Consider the following 18,823-nt stretch of genomic DNA (forward strand, 5'->3'; position numbering starts at 1 on the left):
CAATGTCAAAAGCTTTATTGTCAAAGTGTTACACAGATATATATATGTATATATAAAAAGAGAAGAAATCACATTTTTTATGCCAACTTTTCAATCCACCTGCAGGCAAATGTGACCCATTACAGCTGATTCACCTTTAAAAAAAACAAAAAAACAAAACAAATTATGGCTGAAATCTACACTAGAACAAAGCTTTATACTCTATTTCTCATCATGACCTCTTGGGTAAGCATCCTGTACACCTCGTATTCATAGTTAAATCTCCTTTTAGTGCGATTCTCAGGAAGGAAGGCTGCCCTAATATCGTGCAGCTGAACCAGGCAGTCTCACTAAAAGAAACGAGGAACTAAAACAAAGTGTTCGCAGCTCTCTGACTCGACTCTTTGCCCGTGGTCACGTCGGTACAGTTACACTCGCCATGCAGCTTTTAAACTACGCTCAGGAATACGGCGCTAAGCTTAAACTACCAGAATCAAAGTGTTAAAGAGTTAGGCTACAACTAGAATACTTTCAGCGGCTCTTAAAAAGCAAGCACTTCAGTGACAGCAGGGGACGGGGATACATTTTCATGTTTTATTACTTTGTGAAGCATAATGGGCCATAAATATCGCTGACCCCATGACACAGTGGAATGCTTAATTTAAAGTGAGGTACAAATAATACACGGTGTTACATAATGGACCCTTTGGTTAAAGTGGAGGCCAATGAGTGTTGGGCTCAAGGTTAGCAAGACTGAAACTGAAAGAGAGAGAGGGGGAAAAGGCACAAAAAAACAAAAAAAAGCTCATAAATACAAAGTTGGTCTTCGGAGGAGGAAGTGATATTTCACTCTGTCTGCTGGGTGAGATGTAAAGGGCAATGAGTGGGCGTGACCTTTAAACAGTCACATGGGCTTTTGGCTGAAACCCATCAGGCCTCTTTTGTTTTCAGCCTTAACTGGAGGAGGTGTGCCCGAAAGCGCTGGCCCCGTGGCCTGACGAGCTCCTGTTCTCTACAAGGGTACGTGGCTGAAGAGGTAGGACACTGACTCGCCGTTGTGGGTTCTCCTGATGGCCTCCGCCAGGATCATGGAGATGTCGATGACCTGCAGGAAATAACGAGTTTGCAACGTGAGATAGAAAGTAGCGCAAATCACATCTGCTGCATACCTCCTCCAGCCTTGCTCTTCTTCTTCTTTTTTGTTGCACGGCCTGTTTAACTGCACGACAGCCGTGGCTGGCCACCCTGTTTCTACAACTGTGTGTGTATAAAACACTTTTGTTTAACACATTTTAACAATGCTCTGGCCAGTGTTCATCTAGTGAGCACAGGCTGACAGATCACCGTTTACCCCAACATGCTGGGTGTGAAGCACTCACAACAATTTACTCTGGAGGAGGCTGTAAAGTTTCCTGAAAGGGGCCTGATACGAGTCGATGAGTCAGTGAGGCTCACTGATGACAGCGATGCTGAGGGGAGTTGTTGAGGATTTCCAGACCTTTGCAGTCAGTAAGCGTTGCTGTTTTTGCCGCTGTTAGGGAAACTTTCTTTGAAGTGGCTCTAACGTTGTCAGACTTGGACACTTGGTGAATGATCTCTCACACGTGAGAGTGTAGTTAAACTGTTCAGAGGAAAAGTGTGACGTTCAGGAAATTTGAGCCTAACGTTAGCCAACACTATGCTAGCTTATAACCAGCTGTTTGTTGTTGTTGTTTAGCCAGCTCTTGTCAGCTATCTAGAGACAGAAGAGTCGCATGTCTGATATGCAGACAACAAGTAATTTTCAACAACATTGGCAATAAATAAGCACGTTTTCATGTGTCAGAGCCCTGAGTTCAGCTCAGAGGGGAGGCTTGGAGATAGCAGTGGAGGAGGAGAAAGACACAGTAAGAAAGAGATGATGAAAATATGTATAATGGTCATAAGTAAGAAAGAAAGAAAAATTAAAACTAACTTATAATTAACACTTAACATCCATTTTTGTAAAGCTACGTTTTGGTGTTTGAATTCCCAGGAATCTGGAAGTTTCTAACAGAATTAAAGAAAACTGACTTACAACAGCAACATTTCCCTGAAGGAGAGAAACTGCAGACAAACAAAAGCTCAATCTGATGCCAAGCGTTTGCCTCAGCAGCTATATCACATACCCCTAACACATCAAACTGTAAGCTAAGAACCAGGCCTGTAAAGCTGAACAGGTCATACCACTGGATGTCACTGTTGTATTCCATTATGATCTTACAGTGTGGTTTTACTCGAAAGCTGAGCATTTTTAACCCTCATAATGTCCTCCCGATTTCCATACACCTGTGGTCCTCAGGGGTCAAAAATGTCCCTACTTCATTTGAGTGTTTTTTAAAGTATAAAGTATAAATTGTCAATCAATTCAGTGTTACATCTTAGTTTTACTTAAGAACAACACATTAACACAAAATTTAACCAACATTACACATTTTAGGGCCACCAGACCTTGTTTACAAAAAATACACCCTGTTTTTTAAGCGGAAATAAAACAAGAAAATAAAATATTTAATTGTTTAGATAATTTTGACTATCTGACTAACTACAGAGTGCTGTATGTTGAACTTTAGTGAGAATTTTGTTTTTGAACCATTTAACATTTTTAAATGGCAGCACATAATCACACCTGTGGTCCTCAGGGGTCAAAAATGTCCAAACTTCATTTGACTGTTTTTTAAAATATAAATTATAAATTGTCAATCAATTCAATGTTACACCTTAGTTTTACTTAAGACCAACATATTAACACAAAATTTACCCAACATTTTACATTTTAGGGCCACCAGACCTTGTTTATATAAAATACACTGTGTTTTCGAGTGGAAATAAAACAAGAAAATAAAATATTTAATTGTTCAGATAATTTTGACTATCTGACTAACTACAGAGTGCTGTATGTTGAACTTTAGTGAAAAATTTTTTTTTGAACCATTTATAATTTTTAAATGGCAGCACATAATCACACCTGTGGTCCTCAGGGGTCAAAAATGTCCCCTCTTCATTTGAGTTTTTAAAAAAATATAAATTATAAATTGACAATCAATTCAGTGTTGCACCTTAGTTTTACTTAGGATCAACACATTAACACAAAATTTACCCAACATTTTACATTTTAGGGCCACCAGACCTTGTTTACATAAAGTACACTGTGTTTTTGAGTAAAAACAAAATGAGAAAATAAAATATTTAAATGTTCAGATAATTTTGACTATCTGACTTACTACAGAGTGCTGTATGTTGAACTTTAGTGAGAAAGTTTTTTTTGAACCATTTATAATTTTTAAATGGCAGCACATAATCACACCTGTGGTCCTCAGGGGTCAAAAATGTCCCCATCTGGTTTGATTGATACTTAATTACTATGAAGTGGATTTTTCCCCACTTTTAATTAAAACTTAATTCAAAGATTCTGACACATTTTTTTTATTCCATTTCAAATTTAAGTCTGATAAAAACCTCATAAAAATGAATTTTTTCTTTGTTTTGGGTAAAAAAATAAATCAAATCATCAGTTATTGTGATTATTGTTTCACAACCAGAGTCGGTTGCTTTAGCAGATGATCACAAATGGGTTTATGTCAAAGTTAATTTAGAAAGCTGTTTTTAAACTACTTTAAGTTTTTTACTGGCAGCAAATAATCACATCTGTTGTCCTCTGGGCTCAAAAATGACCCTGTTTGCTTTGACTGTTTATAAAGCCATAAGTATAAAATATCATCCATCTCTGTGTTTCAAGGTTTTATTCAACTTTATTCCAGCTCATTACCTGACATTTTTCTATATTTTGGCATGGTAGGACACCAGGGCATGGGTATTAGTGAAGGCAAACTTTCATGTCCATATTTGACACAAGTGCAGGAGGAAGCTCAGGTTTATTCCTCTGCACTGGTCCCATCATGGACAGCTTTCTTTTCTCCAGTTGCAGGCCAGGGTCATATACAGTAAACAAGTTGTTACAGGTGATTGTTTTCTTTTGGAAACCTGCAATGTTAGGGACAACTCGCATGTCCTGACTGCAGGACAGACCGTTTGCCATCGTACACTAGCATGTTCCATGTACAGCTGGACCTGCATCACACGCTGCCCATGTTTTTATCTCATAGGTTTACTTGGGATGTTCTGTTGGAATGGACAGAGTCTTCTGAACGGGACTTGGTGCTCATACAGTCACATCAGTATCAGGATCTTACCACACACAGGAGAAACACCCACTTGTTCCATACACCTCAAATGGGAGCGCGTTTGTGTCATGAACAACAGGGCTCGCAAAATCGCTAGCCCGACGTTGCGGAGCAAGTGATATCTCCGGTCGGGCGACCAAAATCTATCTCAGCCCCCGATGATCATCTATTGTGTCTTTATCAAGAAATTATATCATTTTTGCGCTTCTATGATTAATCTTGTGTCACCTTTAAAACTGCTCTACCAGACTCAGGATGTCATAAACTGGTCGTAGCGACTTTACTGGATGCACGGCAGTAAGAATCAACAGACCCACATAAGCCTACAGCTGCATTCGATCCATCTTTTTCCTCTCTCGTTGTCCCTCCTTGTTTGTCATTGAGTTGGCTGTAGAGCAGGTCATCTGCTATTTGGATGGTTGTTGGTTCAATCTCTGTGTGCTCTAGTCTGGAGTTCTTACCAAGGTGTCCTTGGGCAAGTTACTGAACCCCAACTTGGTCTCTGATGCATCCATTGGCATGTGAACGTTAAAAAGCAGAATACAAGCAGAATACACTGTGTGTAATGCTTTCAGTACTCGAGTAGAAAGCCAATGAAGGAGTATGGGACCTGGCACATGTGCTTGGACTGTGATAGATTATCTTTCTCTGAGGCACATGAGAGAGTCATGCATCGTCTGTCACTGGGAAGGATAGAAGACCAGATCAATGTTTCCTCACATTACTGCAAATATTCCTCTGTCTCAGCTGACTCCTCTTTCCTGCTTGATTCTTTGTCTTCATCATAATTGAAATGGATGATGTGCAGTCCTCTGACACATCTTCTATTCCAGTTTCACATTCTGAAAACTCAAGAAACTTCCAGAAGCCCAGTCACTTTCTTTCCAAGCTCCTCAGACAACCATGTCCTGGATGCCTGAGAACCTACTTGAACATAGTTCAGATTCTTCATCACTTTTCTTCACTTCATAGCCTAATTCCACTTCTGCAGGTGGGTGATGTGCTTTTTCAGAGAAAGGGTAGCATGTGCTCTAAATATTGACAATATTTTCTATATCTTCTAACCCTGGATCTTCCTGAACATTGATTCTCCCTCCTCATTATACTAGAGGACAATATGTGCTTTGTTCTACTCGTCATTGCTTTGCACAACATGGAAAAAAAAAGTATGCTCATCAAAGTATGCAAATCTCTAGTGCAATGGAGGCTTGTGAGCATACTTTCTGTGTATGTATTATTGTAGGATCGACCTTACAATACGAAGCACTTTGATGCGACTGTTGTTTAGATTTGGCGCAGTATAAATAAAATTTCATTGAATATAGAGCACCTGCCTCCTCATTGTGTTGCCTGTTGTTGTTGTTGTTGTGGTTGTTATGACCAGTGCTTGACCCCAAACATCAGTGATGCAAGATCAAAGATGTTTGAAAGCAGTATGTTGTGAAAATACGGCCTTTTGCAACACTTTGTACTTTGGGGTCATTTTTGTCCACGAGGACCACAGGTGTTATAAAATCCAATAAAAACCCCATAAATAAATCAAATTACTTAAAACTTATTCCAATCATGCATAGTATAGTAATGAATAACTTCTGTTATTTTCAGACCATTTGATGAATAAAAAACATATTTTTGATAGCAAAAGATTTCTGTAGAGGACAAAAATGACCCGTGGACAACACAAGGGTTAACCACAGCAGAACTATATGAGGGAGTTTGAGGAACTTCATCTGCAGTTTTACACCTAATTAGCCAAATTTAGTTCCTGGAAAGTCAAACAGGATCCACACTATCCACCCCTGAAGGTCTGGACACTTTTAGCACTGCCAAAGTGGTAAACTTAGAATAAGCTGCTGCACTGCTGTAGCCAGTGGCGATCCCAATCAACTGAACATCAGTCGGTTGAGTTCTGTGCACCATCTCAATCTAAAGACAGCAGGTGTTGTGTATACCTGTATTTTCGGGCACGCCTTCATCTTCTCCTCCTGCGGGATGGTGTTGGTCACCACCACAGCCTCGAACGGGGCGCTGTTAATGCGAGATATGGCCGGACCTGAGAATATGCCATGCGTGAGGATGGCGTAGACCTTCACAGCTCCAGCATCGATTAGCCTAAAAGTGGAACAATTGCCAAAAAAAAGTCACTACATTTTTATACATTTATGTAAAACGAGCCAAAGACAAAACCATGTAAGTGACACTGACTTGTCGGCAGCGTGGCAGATGGTGCCGCAGGTGTCGGCCATGTCGTCCACCAGGATGGCCACGCGGTCCTTGACGTCACCGACCAGCACCATGCGGTCCACCTCGTTGGCCTTCTTCCTCTCTTTGTGGATGAGAGCGAAGTCCACATTCAGACGGTCCGCGATGGACGTCACGCTGAGCGGAGGACAGGAAAGAGGAGGGATATGCACAGACTCAACCCTTAATTGCTTCTCAAACAAGTCGACTACAAAGCTGTCACTGAAATCCCCGGAGTGCGCCCTTGTTTCTCTAGAGTATGACATCAAATAACTTCCAAAATGGCAAGCAGTTGGCAAACTAAGCAGATGATAATCACCAAGGTTCTGCTGATCTCTCCTAATGTCACTGTGAAAAGACTCAGAGTTAAAGCTTTAATCAGCACTCGATATGCACATCAGCCATCTGCAGCACCAGCAGACCCTGAAGTACATTCACTTTCCCCCTACATTAAACATTGAAATATATTTTCCCCACATCATAGATCTACACTCAATACAAACGAATGGCCAAACAGATGGGGGGTGGGGGTCAGTGCATCCTTGGCAGTCTGTGTGTTCTTGATATGACCAGGTGCACGGCCACTTTCAGGACCTTTGATGTGGTCGGAGTCACATCCCTCAGTCTTAGCTGTATCATCATGATGACCACCACAGCACGATGCTACCTCCATCATGCTTTACCAGTCATGCACCAATCAGATGATACTGGGCAGGTGATAAAATATAACGTGACACACAGGATTGGAGCTAAACACATAAGAGCCTTTTGTCAGTTTTTTATTGCCTCTTTTCCACTAGCATAGACCCAACCTACTCTATTTCAGTTGTTTTCCATTAGTACCACTTCAATGTGGGTGGAGTTGTTATAGCAACGTGGCCCGGATGTCCTGTGATGTCATTTGTATGTGACACAAACACAACACAACAATGGGGCACGTCGAGGTGATGGTACACCTGCTGCTAAACAGATGGTAAACATCTGCACCTTGTCATTGGACCGCAGCGTTGGTTAGTGTGGAATAATTTTCCTCGTCCAATCGGTGGCACGCAGTCTGTTGACGTCACATTTTAAATGCTACCACCTAACGGGAAACCCTAAAAACAGAGATGAGCCAAGTCAAGCAGCTGCTGGTGGAAAAGAAGCTTTTTTACTAAAGGAGAAGCTCCTGCCTGGATGCTCTACCATAAAGCCCAGGTTTTATGGCCTTTACTCCCCCAAGGTTGCTGTTTGGCCAGCTGCCCATACTCTCCTTCAGGAACCTTCCATGAGGCATAATTTTTTTTTGTAGTGATCCCATAACGTGTGCTTAACACACTCCTGCCTGAGCTCTGTGGGTCATTCCTTCAACCTTATGATGTGGTTTTTGCTCACAGTCACTATCAGCAATGAGGATTTACAGACACGTCGTTGCTAAGGGTGAGCAACACAGCCCCAAAATGATATCTCAATACTCATGGCAATACAGAAAAAAGAAATACTGAACTGTGTTTTATCAGTGACTGCAGCTTGCAGACGGCAGCATTTATTAGGGCAAACACTAATTTTCCATCCTACTTTTCCAATGAGCCGCTGCCACTGACGACACGCTGCCTAATTCAAAGAGTAAATCTACTGCCACGAGGTGCCAGCAGCAGCAGCATAGTAACACAACTGCAGTGACATAGCATAAAATGAGCCTGCACAAGACAGTCTCACACTAGAATTTAAACTGAAAACATTTTTCTACCTGGGATCTTCGTGTTGGGTCGAGCGCTTTAAGGAGTTGCTTAAAGCCCTCCTTTACCATCACATCAGTAATTTTCATCCACAGCACGAGGGAAAGGACATGCAACGCATTGCTATATCGCTGATAACGCAATATAATAATACAATTGCGTACAGTCAGATATGGCACAGCCTTGCACGTCACGTTCTTGCGCACCCAAAGCTGGACTCCAGTCATGGTCCAGAAACCTCTCAAAGACGCTTAGGAGACACAGGCATGATGGGACATGAAGTTTGAATTTGAAGACGGCACAAATAAATAAAAACAGTGATCATAGTTCACTGCATACAGTCCGTCTGCAGCTTATTAGAATTTCACATCATGCAGAGATACGTGGTGCTCCTTAACCCCGCTATCTCGTATCGTTGCAGCTTACCGTTTTGCTCCTCCTGCATCTGGAGACACGATGATACAGTTCTTCCACTCAGGAATGTGTTCTTTGATCCACTGCAGGACGGCGGGCTCAGCGTACAGGTTGTCCACAGCAATGTCGAAGAAGCCCTTAAAAACAAAACCGGACCAGAGTAAAACGATAATTAGCTCTTTATGTATGCAAACACAACACGTGTAGCAGAAATGTAACTGGATCAAAACATACATTCACCTTCAAATCACTCTGTTAAGAAACTGTTGCTGTGAAACTGGCAGCTTAATACGAAGCTACCAGCAGTATTAGGTCCATCTACAAGCACCTGTGCAGCCCTCTAAATCACCCACCTTGATTTACTTTTTAGTGTTAATGTGTGAGATTTAGAGGTGATAACAGGCAGATTTTATGATCTTTATGTGGGGATTTCTCAGTCTTTACGTCACGTTTGGCAGTAAAAGGTGGAAACACTGGTGCACCAACCTGGATCTGTGACGCGTGGAGGTCCATGGTGATGATGTGGTCCGCACCAGCCACCGACAACATGTTAGCCACCAGTTTGGCTGATATGGGTGCTCGGCTCTGTGAAAGCATTGAGACACAGTCGTTCGAGGTAAGTATACACGGGTAAATACGCCGAAAGGACTTTTTTCCCTCCTTTATATGGTGACCATACTGTTTGTATAATCATTTTATGTTAACTCGCAGCACCTTTGAACATTTACACTGATGTTAAGCAGCCTTTCAGCCAGCCGGCTTTCCTTTTCACACATTTTATTTACAAAAATGAAACTAAAGCTATAAAAGCTCTAGCAACCTAAATAAAACCCCTCCCTTGTTTTGCTACAAAGTTCAAAGTTTATGTGTTGTAATTGTCAGCTGCTGAAGCAGAGGCATATGTAGACTGCTCTGTCTTTGTCAGAGTCCTTCCTTTGGGGGTCACTCCAGCAATGTAGGTCTGGCTGCCGCTCGGGGCCTGCGCAGTTTAGCTGATGCGTCTACTCGAGAGAAGCCAGGAGACGTGCGCGTCAGGGCTTGTTGACAGAACACTCGAATACGTGTTCATGACGGTGGAGCGGCGCTTATGCCAGTGATTAGACTAAATGGGGAGCTTGGATATTCATGATGGCTAGATGCTCACTGCATCAGGATAAAGTGAGCAGCTGTGAGTGGAGTCTGAAGTATGTGAGATAAAAAGATTTTAGCTGTCAGGAGGACGTTCATTATTCACCTGAAACACATTACAGCTCTGTAAAAAGTTGTCCCTTAGAGTTGTTTTCTCCATCCATCTATTTTCTTCCACTTATTTATTGTGGGGGTGGGCGGCCTCAGAGATCCAGCTTTTTCAGCCTTGATAAAATTTAGCTAAACTTAAAAACACAAAATGAGCTTGTTGTTCAGAATGAATATGGTAAATATTCCATTTTAAAATGGTTATTATATCCTATAGTGCAAAAGTCTAGAGCCACACCTCATGTCTTTATAGTTTGCTGGGGAAATAGTGCAGATTTGTTGACGCTTGTGCAAACAAAACAGAAATACAACATATAGGACAAAAACTGAGTTTGTACAATTCTAATGAGCTTGAAAGTCAATATTTACCTTTATATTTCAACACAGCCTGAACTCAAGGCCGGCTGTCTTGTCATTTCTTTAAGTAGTATGTGGATTGATCCCCCCATCACTGCTGCCACTGATTTTCAGTCCAGTTCTTGTGTAATCTGACATACATCCGCCTTTTCTCCTGTTTCCCTTCCTTAAGAAGGGTAACCTGACAGCCACCAAGAGATGCACTATATTGGACAATATATGTACTATAAATCCCAGCGACAGCTTTGCTGTTTGTGTTGTGAAATATGAACCGGGCTAAGTTTGTATAGCATTTCCAAATGAACAGAATCTGGCAGGAAGCCTGAAATCGGCACGTTTTTAAAGTAGAATCTTTATCTAGTGTAAACAAGTGGATTAGGTAAGACAAAGTGTTCACAGAGCTTTGACCCTCACATGTTACAATGAGACTTTGTTAAATAAGTGGAGCTCGGCGCACACGCAGGCAGAGTGAAGGTGGTGGAAAACAAGAAGGAGTCAGAGGAGAGGACACTAATTCGCTGGATAAGTACCTCTGCAGGTGCTAATTAGTTGAAAACCGCGGCCATCTCGCTGCTTCATACAGACGTGATTTTCCACACTGATCACATTAACAACTGTGGCAACACAAGATAATGATTTACAAGATCAGCAGCTTGAGCCGGTTTCTGACACGTCAGTCTCTGACTGCAAACCAGCGCCGCTATTGACCTTGTGGGATTTCTTATTAAAACATCACTGCGATTAAGTTAATACGTCAACCTGCCAGAGGGGAAACAGAAACATTCTTCGGGGACCCGTTTGGTCTTGTTCTTGAGATTTTGAAATCTGCATTTTAACGTCTCCTACAAAGACAGATTTTCACTCATTATGTGTTTACCCAGCAGCCTCCACTCGAGCCGGTGCCCACAGGACCATTTATATTTGTATAAGCTTACAGCTGCACTGCAGCCTGTGAATAAATGCCAATTTACAGGATTAAAGTAATATAAATATATATGTGTAGTAGCTCGCAGGAACAACCAGAGATGACGTTTGTACTTTTTTGGTTCTGAACACTTTCTGGTATTAGGGTTTAAGAGTGGTGAGGCGTTTACCTTGTCCTTCTTGTCCTGTCGGGCGTAAGGGAAGCAGGGGATGACGGCAGTGACACGGGATGACGAGGCGATCTTGCAGGCGTTTATCATGATTAGCAATTCCATTAGGTTGTCGTTAATTTCCCCACAGCCGCTCTGAATGATGTACACATCTTCACCACGCACACTTTCCCCAATTTCCACACTGTATAACAAAAATGTAGGCAAAAGAATATACTTTACACCTCAGACTAGAGCTAGGACTGAAACCAAGCAGCCACACAGACACATGACCCAGTGATCTTTTAGTAAAACGACCAAAAAAAACCCCCCACAAGACCGAAGAGAGAACGCAGCCAATGAGACATTCGACAAAACGACCAAAACCACTTGTAAACAGACAAATCAACCAATGTGGTACAAGACCACAGAGACTCTAAACACAACAAAAGCCATGAAGACTTTAAATGACCACAAAAAAGAGAGAGAGAGAGAGAGAGAGAGAGAGAGAGAGAGAGAGAGAGAGAGAGAGAGAGAGAGAGAGAGAGAGAGAGAGAGAGATATGAGAAACAATCTTTAGAGTTTCTAAAGACGCAGAATGTATCCTCAAAATTACCAAAGAGACTCAAAGCAGCCAAAAAAGTCAAATACAGTCAAAGATTCAAAGTCACCAAAAACAGACTCAAAATGACCCAAAAAGGAAAAAAAAGCATAAAGAAAACCCACAGGGTAAAACCACTTCCAAAGAGATACAAGTGAGAGGCACAAGACCACAAAGAGAAACTAAACGCAACAATAAAAAGCCACAAAGAGACTTTAAAAGACTCTAGAGACAGAATATAGCCTCAAAACAACCCCCCCAAAAAATCTCCAAAAGGCCAAAGAAGATGCGAAATTAGCTACAAAAAGAACCCAAAATTACCAGAGACATAAACTGACCACAAAGACAGAAAAATAACTTTGGCCCCAGTGTCTTGTTGCTTAAATCCAGGTAAAAGAAAAACTCAAGGATGGATTAGCCAACCCCCCCCCCCCCCCCCCCCCCAAAAGTACTCAACCACATTATATTGTAAATCTATTTGATATTAAAACTACTGTGTTCTGTGATGCTCATAAAATCCCCAACTATACATTTACTTTTATAAGCAGCGAGTGTTTGCCCACTCAGCTGACACTCACACCAAACTGCACTATGGGACAATGCAGGTTTTAGTGTTAAAGGCCAAGTTTGGGCTGAGTCCCTCTGCTCACTGGAGTATGTTCGGAAAATTACCAGCTCTGTAAAAATCAGGTTGAACATCAATCACAAGAAGAAATTCAGTGTGAAGCTGACACAGTGTGTGTGTGAGACATTCCTCTGTGGGAGATGACCAGGTCCCGTCAACCTCAGTCATGTGATCACTGCACGCACAGCTATGCAGAGGGAGAATCACACGGCCACAAAAGCTGCATTTTTTTTTTTTTTTTAAATGGGTGGCATGTTTACATGTCCTTTTGTGCAGTCAGCTGTCCAAAACTCAAACATATTAAGTATGATGAAGTGACAGCAGCCACTACTCTGTTTATATAAAAAGCTGATGTAATCCAATTACTGATCTACTCTATTGTTCAGGTGTCACTATCTGCAGCTTCATCTGTAACCGCAGCAACAGGTCAGCATATTGAAATCATTTCATTAAATCACTGAATGATCTGACCTGGATTCAATGCCAGCTTTCTTTTAAGGGACAGGTGATGTCAAGAGGTAATCTCAGACTTACCCAAATATTGATTAGACAAACAGTTAATAGAACTTAATTACATCAGCAGAGACTGTGCAAACACTGATACTGTATATCGCTCCTATGTCTGCAAAGTTAGTCCACTAATAGCCTCAAATTCTCCCTTTATTCTCTATGTCTGGGTCTTTCAACTCCATTAGCTTGAGCTGAGAAACAGAGTATTTTCCCCAGCCTGATCATCACGAAAAAAAAAAAAGCACAAATAAAAAGTCTCCATGCCGTTTTATTCCCAGGGATTTACGCTCTTGTTTTTGTCACAAAGTGAAGTCTTAGTCGGAAGATTTGAGAAGAGCTGCCATCGCCTCCCTTTATTGTGAGAGGATGAGAAAATAATCTTTGTTTTGTGTCGCACAAACAGCTGCGTTCCCAGGAGAGCAAACATGCCGCCGATAATCAAGAGTTTTCCCTGGATTTTTTTGTTTTTTTAAAAGCTGCGGGTGGAAAAAGGATCCAGACACCTTTAAGAGAGACTGCAGATTACCAAACAACAGATGCAGTCGAGTGCACGAGGATGCTTGTAATCCAGTGTGCATCACACAAGGAAATCATCTCTGAGTAACCCCCTCAGCAATTAAATGCTCACTGCTCCCCCCCCCCCAAAAAAAACAAAACAAAATCAAGACACTACATTTCTCATGTTACTCCATCCAAAAGAAGCCCATGCAGCTCCATATGTGCTGAATTTGAAGCTGCTGGGGACTGAGAGCTTGGGGTCAGCAAGAGCATGCAAACAGGCACACATGAAACCAAAAGGTCATCCCGCAGAAGAGTTCAGACAGGCTGCACACATTCAAGTCCACAGGCAGTAAAAGTAATAAAAGCCCTGTGGAAAGCTGAAAGTTATTAAACAAGGGTAGACGCATGCGTGTGGGCACTGGATAAACTAATGGTGAGCTCGGCTATTGTGGATATAAGCTCAAATTAAGCGCATGTGACACAACCAGTGGACAGTTAACTAACTTCCCTCATACACAGAGGCACTGCTGACACAGAAACACGAGCTGTGCTCTTATTTAACATTTAATGTATCTCTGTGGCTGCTGTGGACTTTTTAAATGTATCCTAATGCCTTCAGATGCTTTTACTAGCGTTTAGCCATATTTCGGTCTATGAAGTTAGCAAGCTAACTCAAGAGTGTGTTAAAATGACAGCAGGGTAACCAGCATCCATTATCGGACGTAGTTGTCAACCGCACACCAGCGCACTTTAACCAAGACAACGACGAGCGAGGCTTGAATCAGTTATACCGTAATAACCACAATTTAACTTAAATTATTTAACAGCAGTAACAGTCTATTCCCTTCTCAAAAGTAGCATCTTCCTAGCTAACAGAAAATCCCTTTAAATGGCTACAAAGCCGAGTTTTATAAGACACGAGCTCGTTGTGGAGTTTGCGACGCAGATACAAAATACGGCATTAAGAAAGTGTTACGTGACGCTGGTTTACACCTGTTGTTTTGAACGCACGCAAGACAGGTGAACAGAGCATTTTAAGTAATAAAACAAGTCCTCAATGATAAGGATAGCGCAGGTGTCCGATAAAGGACGCCCCAACTTTAGCAAGCTAACCTGCTGTGTTTACATGTGGTTAGCTAGTCACGTGTAGACGTGAATAGTAAACTATTGTTAGCCAGAAGCTAACCCTCCCACATGGGGGACACCGAGCTAAAGCACTGAGGGCAAAAAGAGAAGCCAATAAACCCGTCACGCGTTAATGTCAAGATAACTAGCATGGTCTTCAAATCCCAAATATACTCACCATGTCTCCTGGTTGCTGAATTTCTTCGTTATCACTTTCCCCAGCTCCAGTCCCAGCCGATCCGCTACTTTCTGGGACAGGTCGTGGTGGGAGCTCCCGCTAAAAAGCACGATGTTAGGCATGTCCAAAAACCTGGAGCTGCTTGTTCGAGAAAAAGAAAAATGAAGAAAGGTATAAAAGACACGAGGTGTCCTCGCTTTAAGGGTGCTTGGGGGGGAAGAGAAGGGGGAAGAAATGAAGCTTAAGGTTGGAGAGTGAGCATCGCACCGCTGCTGCACTGCTGGGACCGTCGGCGGAGAGGAAATACGAGCTCAGCGTTTGCACGGTGAGGGGAAGTGCCTGCCCCTCATTGGACGGCAGAGCTGTCCACTTATAAATGAAGAGCGTTATCTCAAGACTGTTTGACATCATCTTTCAAATCGATCTTTTTATTGACTTACACTGTCCCAGGTTATCCCATGTCTTCTCAGATTTCACCGTGTAGCATGTGACTTTGTTACCTTATAAATGAACTTTATGATACTATAATCAGAATCAACATTTTATTGCACAACAAATATATATGCTTTCCCATTTAGTGCACAGTAAGCAATCTATCTTAAACTTTTATTCTATTTAAAAAAAATATATATACCCTCATTTTGATTTATTGTTTGTCGAGAGCATCGTAATGTAAAATACCCCAGCTTTTATGCTGTTATAATGTGCCAAACTAATTGTTAAATATTCTTATGAATTAATAACTACACAGCTATTATTCATTCCAAGAGAAACAAGCTTTCCTTTTTAAATTCGCTGTTAATTATTAATACACGAAAGCCTTTCCTCATACTATTCTCATTAAGGATCAATCCATCTAAAATCCTCACATCCTCACATTTTTTCCAACATTTTCTACTCGACGACCCCAGATTTACCCAAATATAGTATGGTTCAACGTTTGAACAAACATAATAATTGCTGTGAAGTTGTAGTTTTATATATGAAATACTTCTCTAGATTATTTATTTATTTATTTTGAAAAATTATCCATCCAACTACTTTACCTTTCTTTTTTCTTTTCTTGACTTTAAAATCTGAGCCAATGTTTGAAAACGACACTGACGTCAGAAACTCTTAAAGATAAAAGCCTGAAATTCTCACTGGTGTTTGTGGGATCTGTAACTGGGCCAGATACGTTGAAAAATAGCTGAGTATTGGGTAGTTAAAATATTTTTAAACATTCAAGCTGTCCTGTAAAGTCACACCTATTAACACATACCAATAAAAATTAAAAAAAAAAACAAAAAAAAACTTAGCATTGCAAAAAAAAAGACTAGTGATAATTTTTGAATGGTATATCGTTGCAGTTCACAAGTATGCAAAATGAAGCATATAGAATATTTTTAAGAAAATATTTTATCACAAAATTTTTTATCACAAAAGTGAATAAAGTTATATTTTCACTCAACTTTCATGCTGGATTGAGCAAATATGACAACCCTTACCAGAAAAACAAAAATATCAGTATATAGTTTAATCCAAATAGAACAGAATTCTGGAAATGGTAACTATTTTAATAAATAATATTGTTAAATGTTTGCATATTCATATTCAGTTTTGAGAGCTACTCTACCTACTATTGTTAGACTTACACTGCCCTGGAGGAATCCAATATTTCACGTAAAGTTTTTAAACAATAGTAAAAGCTATTAAAAGTCAACAAGTGCAAATAAAAAATATTGTACATAAAAGTAAATATGTCAAAATAACAGATCGATCTATCAGCAGTGATTAGCTCGATCTGAACTTTGCAGTATTAAAGTTTTAGGCAAACCAGAGATGGTGGAGCAGAAACCCCATGATGATTTGAGATGACTGATTAGCTTTTATCCCTGTGACCCCGTACGTCATTTTGCTTGAACTAATTCTAAGCTATATATAGAAATGCAATCAGATGAATGCCAGATTTCTTATTTATCAGCGTTTTTGATCTTTCAAACTTAGACGTTTAAATTATGTTCTAGACTAAATGTTTAAATGTTTGACCACAGCTGATAGTGACTGCTTGGCCTTTGCCCAAATGCAGCCTGCACACTTGTGACACTGGGTTTTGTAATTCGATTTACTACTCAGAGGGAAGTCATCTGAGACTTTATGCCTCTCGTGGTGCACTTTCTTGCCGTCACGTGGTGGCCAGCTAATTTTTCAGCTCAAGAAAAAGCATGACTCCACTATCTGCTCTGCAGATACCCTGAAACCAATACTACTGATTATTTTGGATTGATTTGCACTATCACAGACTCTGAGTAATCATTTCAGTTATGTGATCAAAGAACATCATCAGCTAGAACGTGACCAGACACCAATGATCGCCATATCTCTTGTATTGATTTGGCCCAGAATCCAGGTCACTGACGTCAAAACCTCACGAGGTAGCAACAAGTTATCCCAATGCTGTCAATGATGACAAACCAATAACACGACTGGAGCCGCTCGTATTTTTCAGAAATATATTTTATAGATGATGTCAGAGATGAAATGTCCAAAGCGTAGGTCCCAAAGAAAGATAACATTTTTCATCAATAGAGACAAACAACAAACAAAAAATAACTTTTTTTTAATCCATTTACATGTAAACCAAGAATTGCTCTTGAGCCACAGTGGTTATATATATGTATAGAACTGGCCGAGGTGGGTGTGACAATCAAACGACGATGCCCTTTTTTCCCCCCAAACCTTTTTCTCAACTGATTTCTCTAGTGCTTGTTTAGAAATCTTTGAAAGAGGAACATTCTTTGGGAGCGTCTTTTTAAGGTCTGAATGTAGCAGAGGTTTGGCAGAGCACGTTTCTCTTAAACACAGTTCATACAAGTCGTAAGTGCTTGAAATCACTTATCCAATAAGAATGATATTAAATGTTTCTCAGTGGAGTCATTTGGACAAAGTCTTTTGAATTGTTTGCCCACCAGAGAGGAAGAAAAAAAAACATCCCTCCTGGTGCTCTTGGGAGTTGCCAAGGGAAGTTTTTTTTTGTTTGTTTGTTTTTTTTAAATATATAAGTCCTCCAGTGTTCTTCTTCTATTGTGCAAATACACTTTTTGTTACACAGACAAGCAGGCATGCTGACTCACAAACCATGCAAAGAGTTAAAGTTTGGCGCGAGCAGACAGCAAAAAAAAGAAAGAGTAGTAGTAAAAAATCTACAACTTAAGCAAGTAACAAGTGGAATGTTTGGTTAGACATGAAAAATATCAACTTAATCGCAAATCTTACAAGTTTAGAAAATTATATCAACTCAAATTTAGACATTTCTTTCCTCTGGCCTGTACTACTGCTCATCCACGTCTATTATTCTGCTGTAAGTGGACCAGTTTTGGTTATAGACAGCTGGGCCTTCTCTGGCTAGAGTTGGCCTGATATGGGATTTTTAAGACAGGTACCAATATATATATATATATTTTTTTTAAATGTATATATTTTGAGATATCGGCTGATATTTTTTTTCCTGTCAAAAAACCAGAAGAAATTTCCCTAAAATTTGTTAGGTGTACTTATTTATTTACTTGTTTAAGCTCTGCCCGACTGTGCTGGGATTAGAAAACTCAGCCTTTTCTGGCCATAGCCTGACTGATAAAGGATTTTTAAGACTGATACCAACATTTGGTGATCTGAAAATCCGATATTCTGATATATTGGCCAATATACGTTTTTCTTTTGGACAAACCAAAAAATTTACCCTAATTTTGTTTTTTTGGGGTTTTTTTTGGGGGGGGGGGGGGGGGGCGGGGGGGGCGCAACGATTACTTATTTACGCTCTGCCCAACTATGCTCAAATCAGCTGGTTGTCTTTGTGGCGCTGCATAGTGGCCTCTGGTGGACATACTATGTAATGTCAACACTCATAACTTGGTGAAGGGTGTTTCTCTTCTTTATTTTTTAATGCTATACCAATAGTATAGCAAATAAGTAATTATGGTTGAAATATCCGTCCATTGATAAATCAATTGGGGTTAAAAAAAATGGGACTCACCTCGTGATGCTCAAAGACATATAAAAGATATTTTAAAAACTCAGCAACAAC

The 18,823-nt window shown here is 40.6% G+C and overlaps 1 protein-coding gene across 1 annotated transcript; it reads right to left on the reverse strand.

The window, feature by feature from the left end:
* LOC134620642 (ribose-phosphate pyrophosphokinase 2-like) lies at nt 1–15,074 on the reverse strand. Its single transcript, XM_063466890.1, has 7 exons — nt 14,761–15,074; nt 11,242–11,425; nt 9,041–9,139; nt 8,567–8,691; nt 6,387–6,560; nt 6,134–6,293; nt 1–1,084 (listed from the first exon to the last, which is right to left on the reverse strand). Exons 1-7 carry the CDS (start codon nt 14,880–14,882, stop codon nt 992–994), a joined length of 957 nt encoding a protein of 318 aa, XP_063322960.1. The 5' UTR covers nt 14,883–15,074; the 3' UTR covers nt 1–991.
* Nucleotides 15,075–18,823: the final 3,749 nt, after the last annotated feature.

This window comes from Pelmatolapia mariae, linkage group LG23 (assembly GCF_036321145.2).
Source record: "Pelmatolapia mariae isolate MD_Pm_ZW linkage group LG23, Pm_UMD_F_2, whole genome shotgun sequence".
Classification (NCBI taxonomy): Eukaryota; Metazoa; Chordata; class Actinopteri; order Cichliformes; family Cichlidae; genus Pelmatolapia; species Pelmatolapia mariae.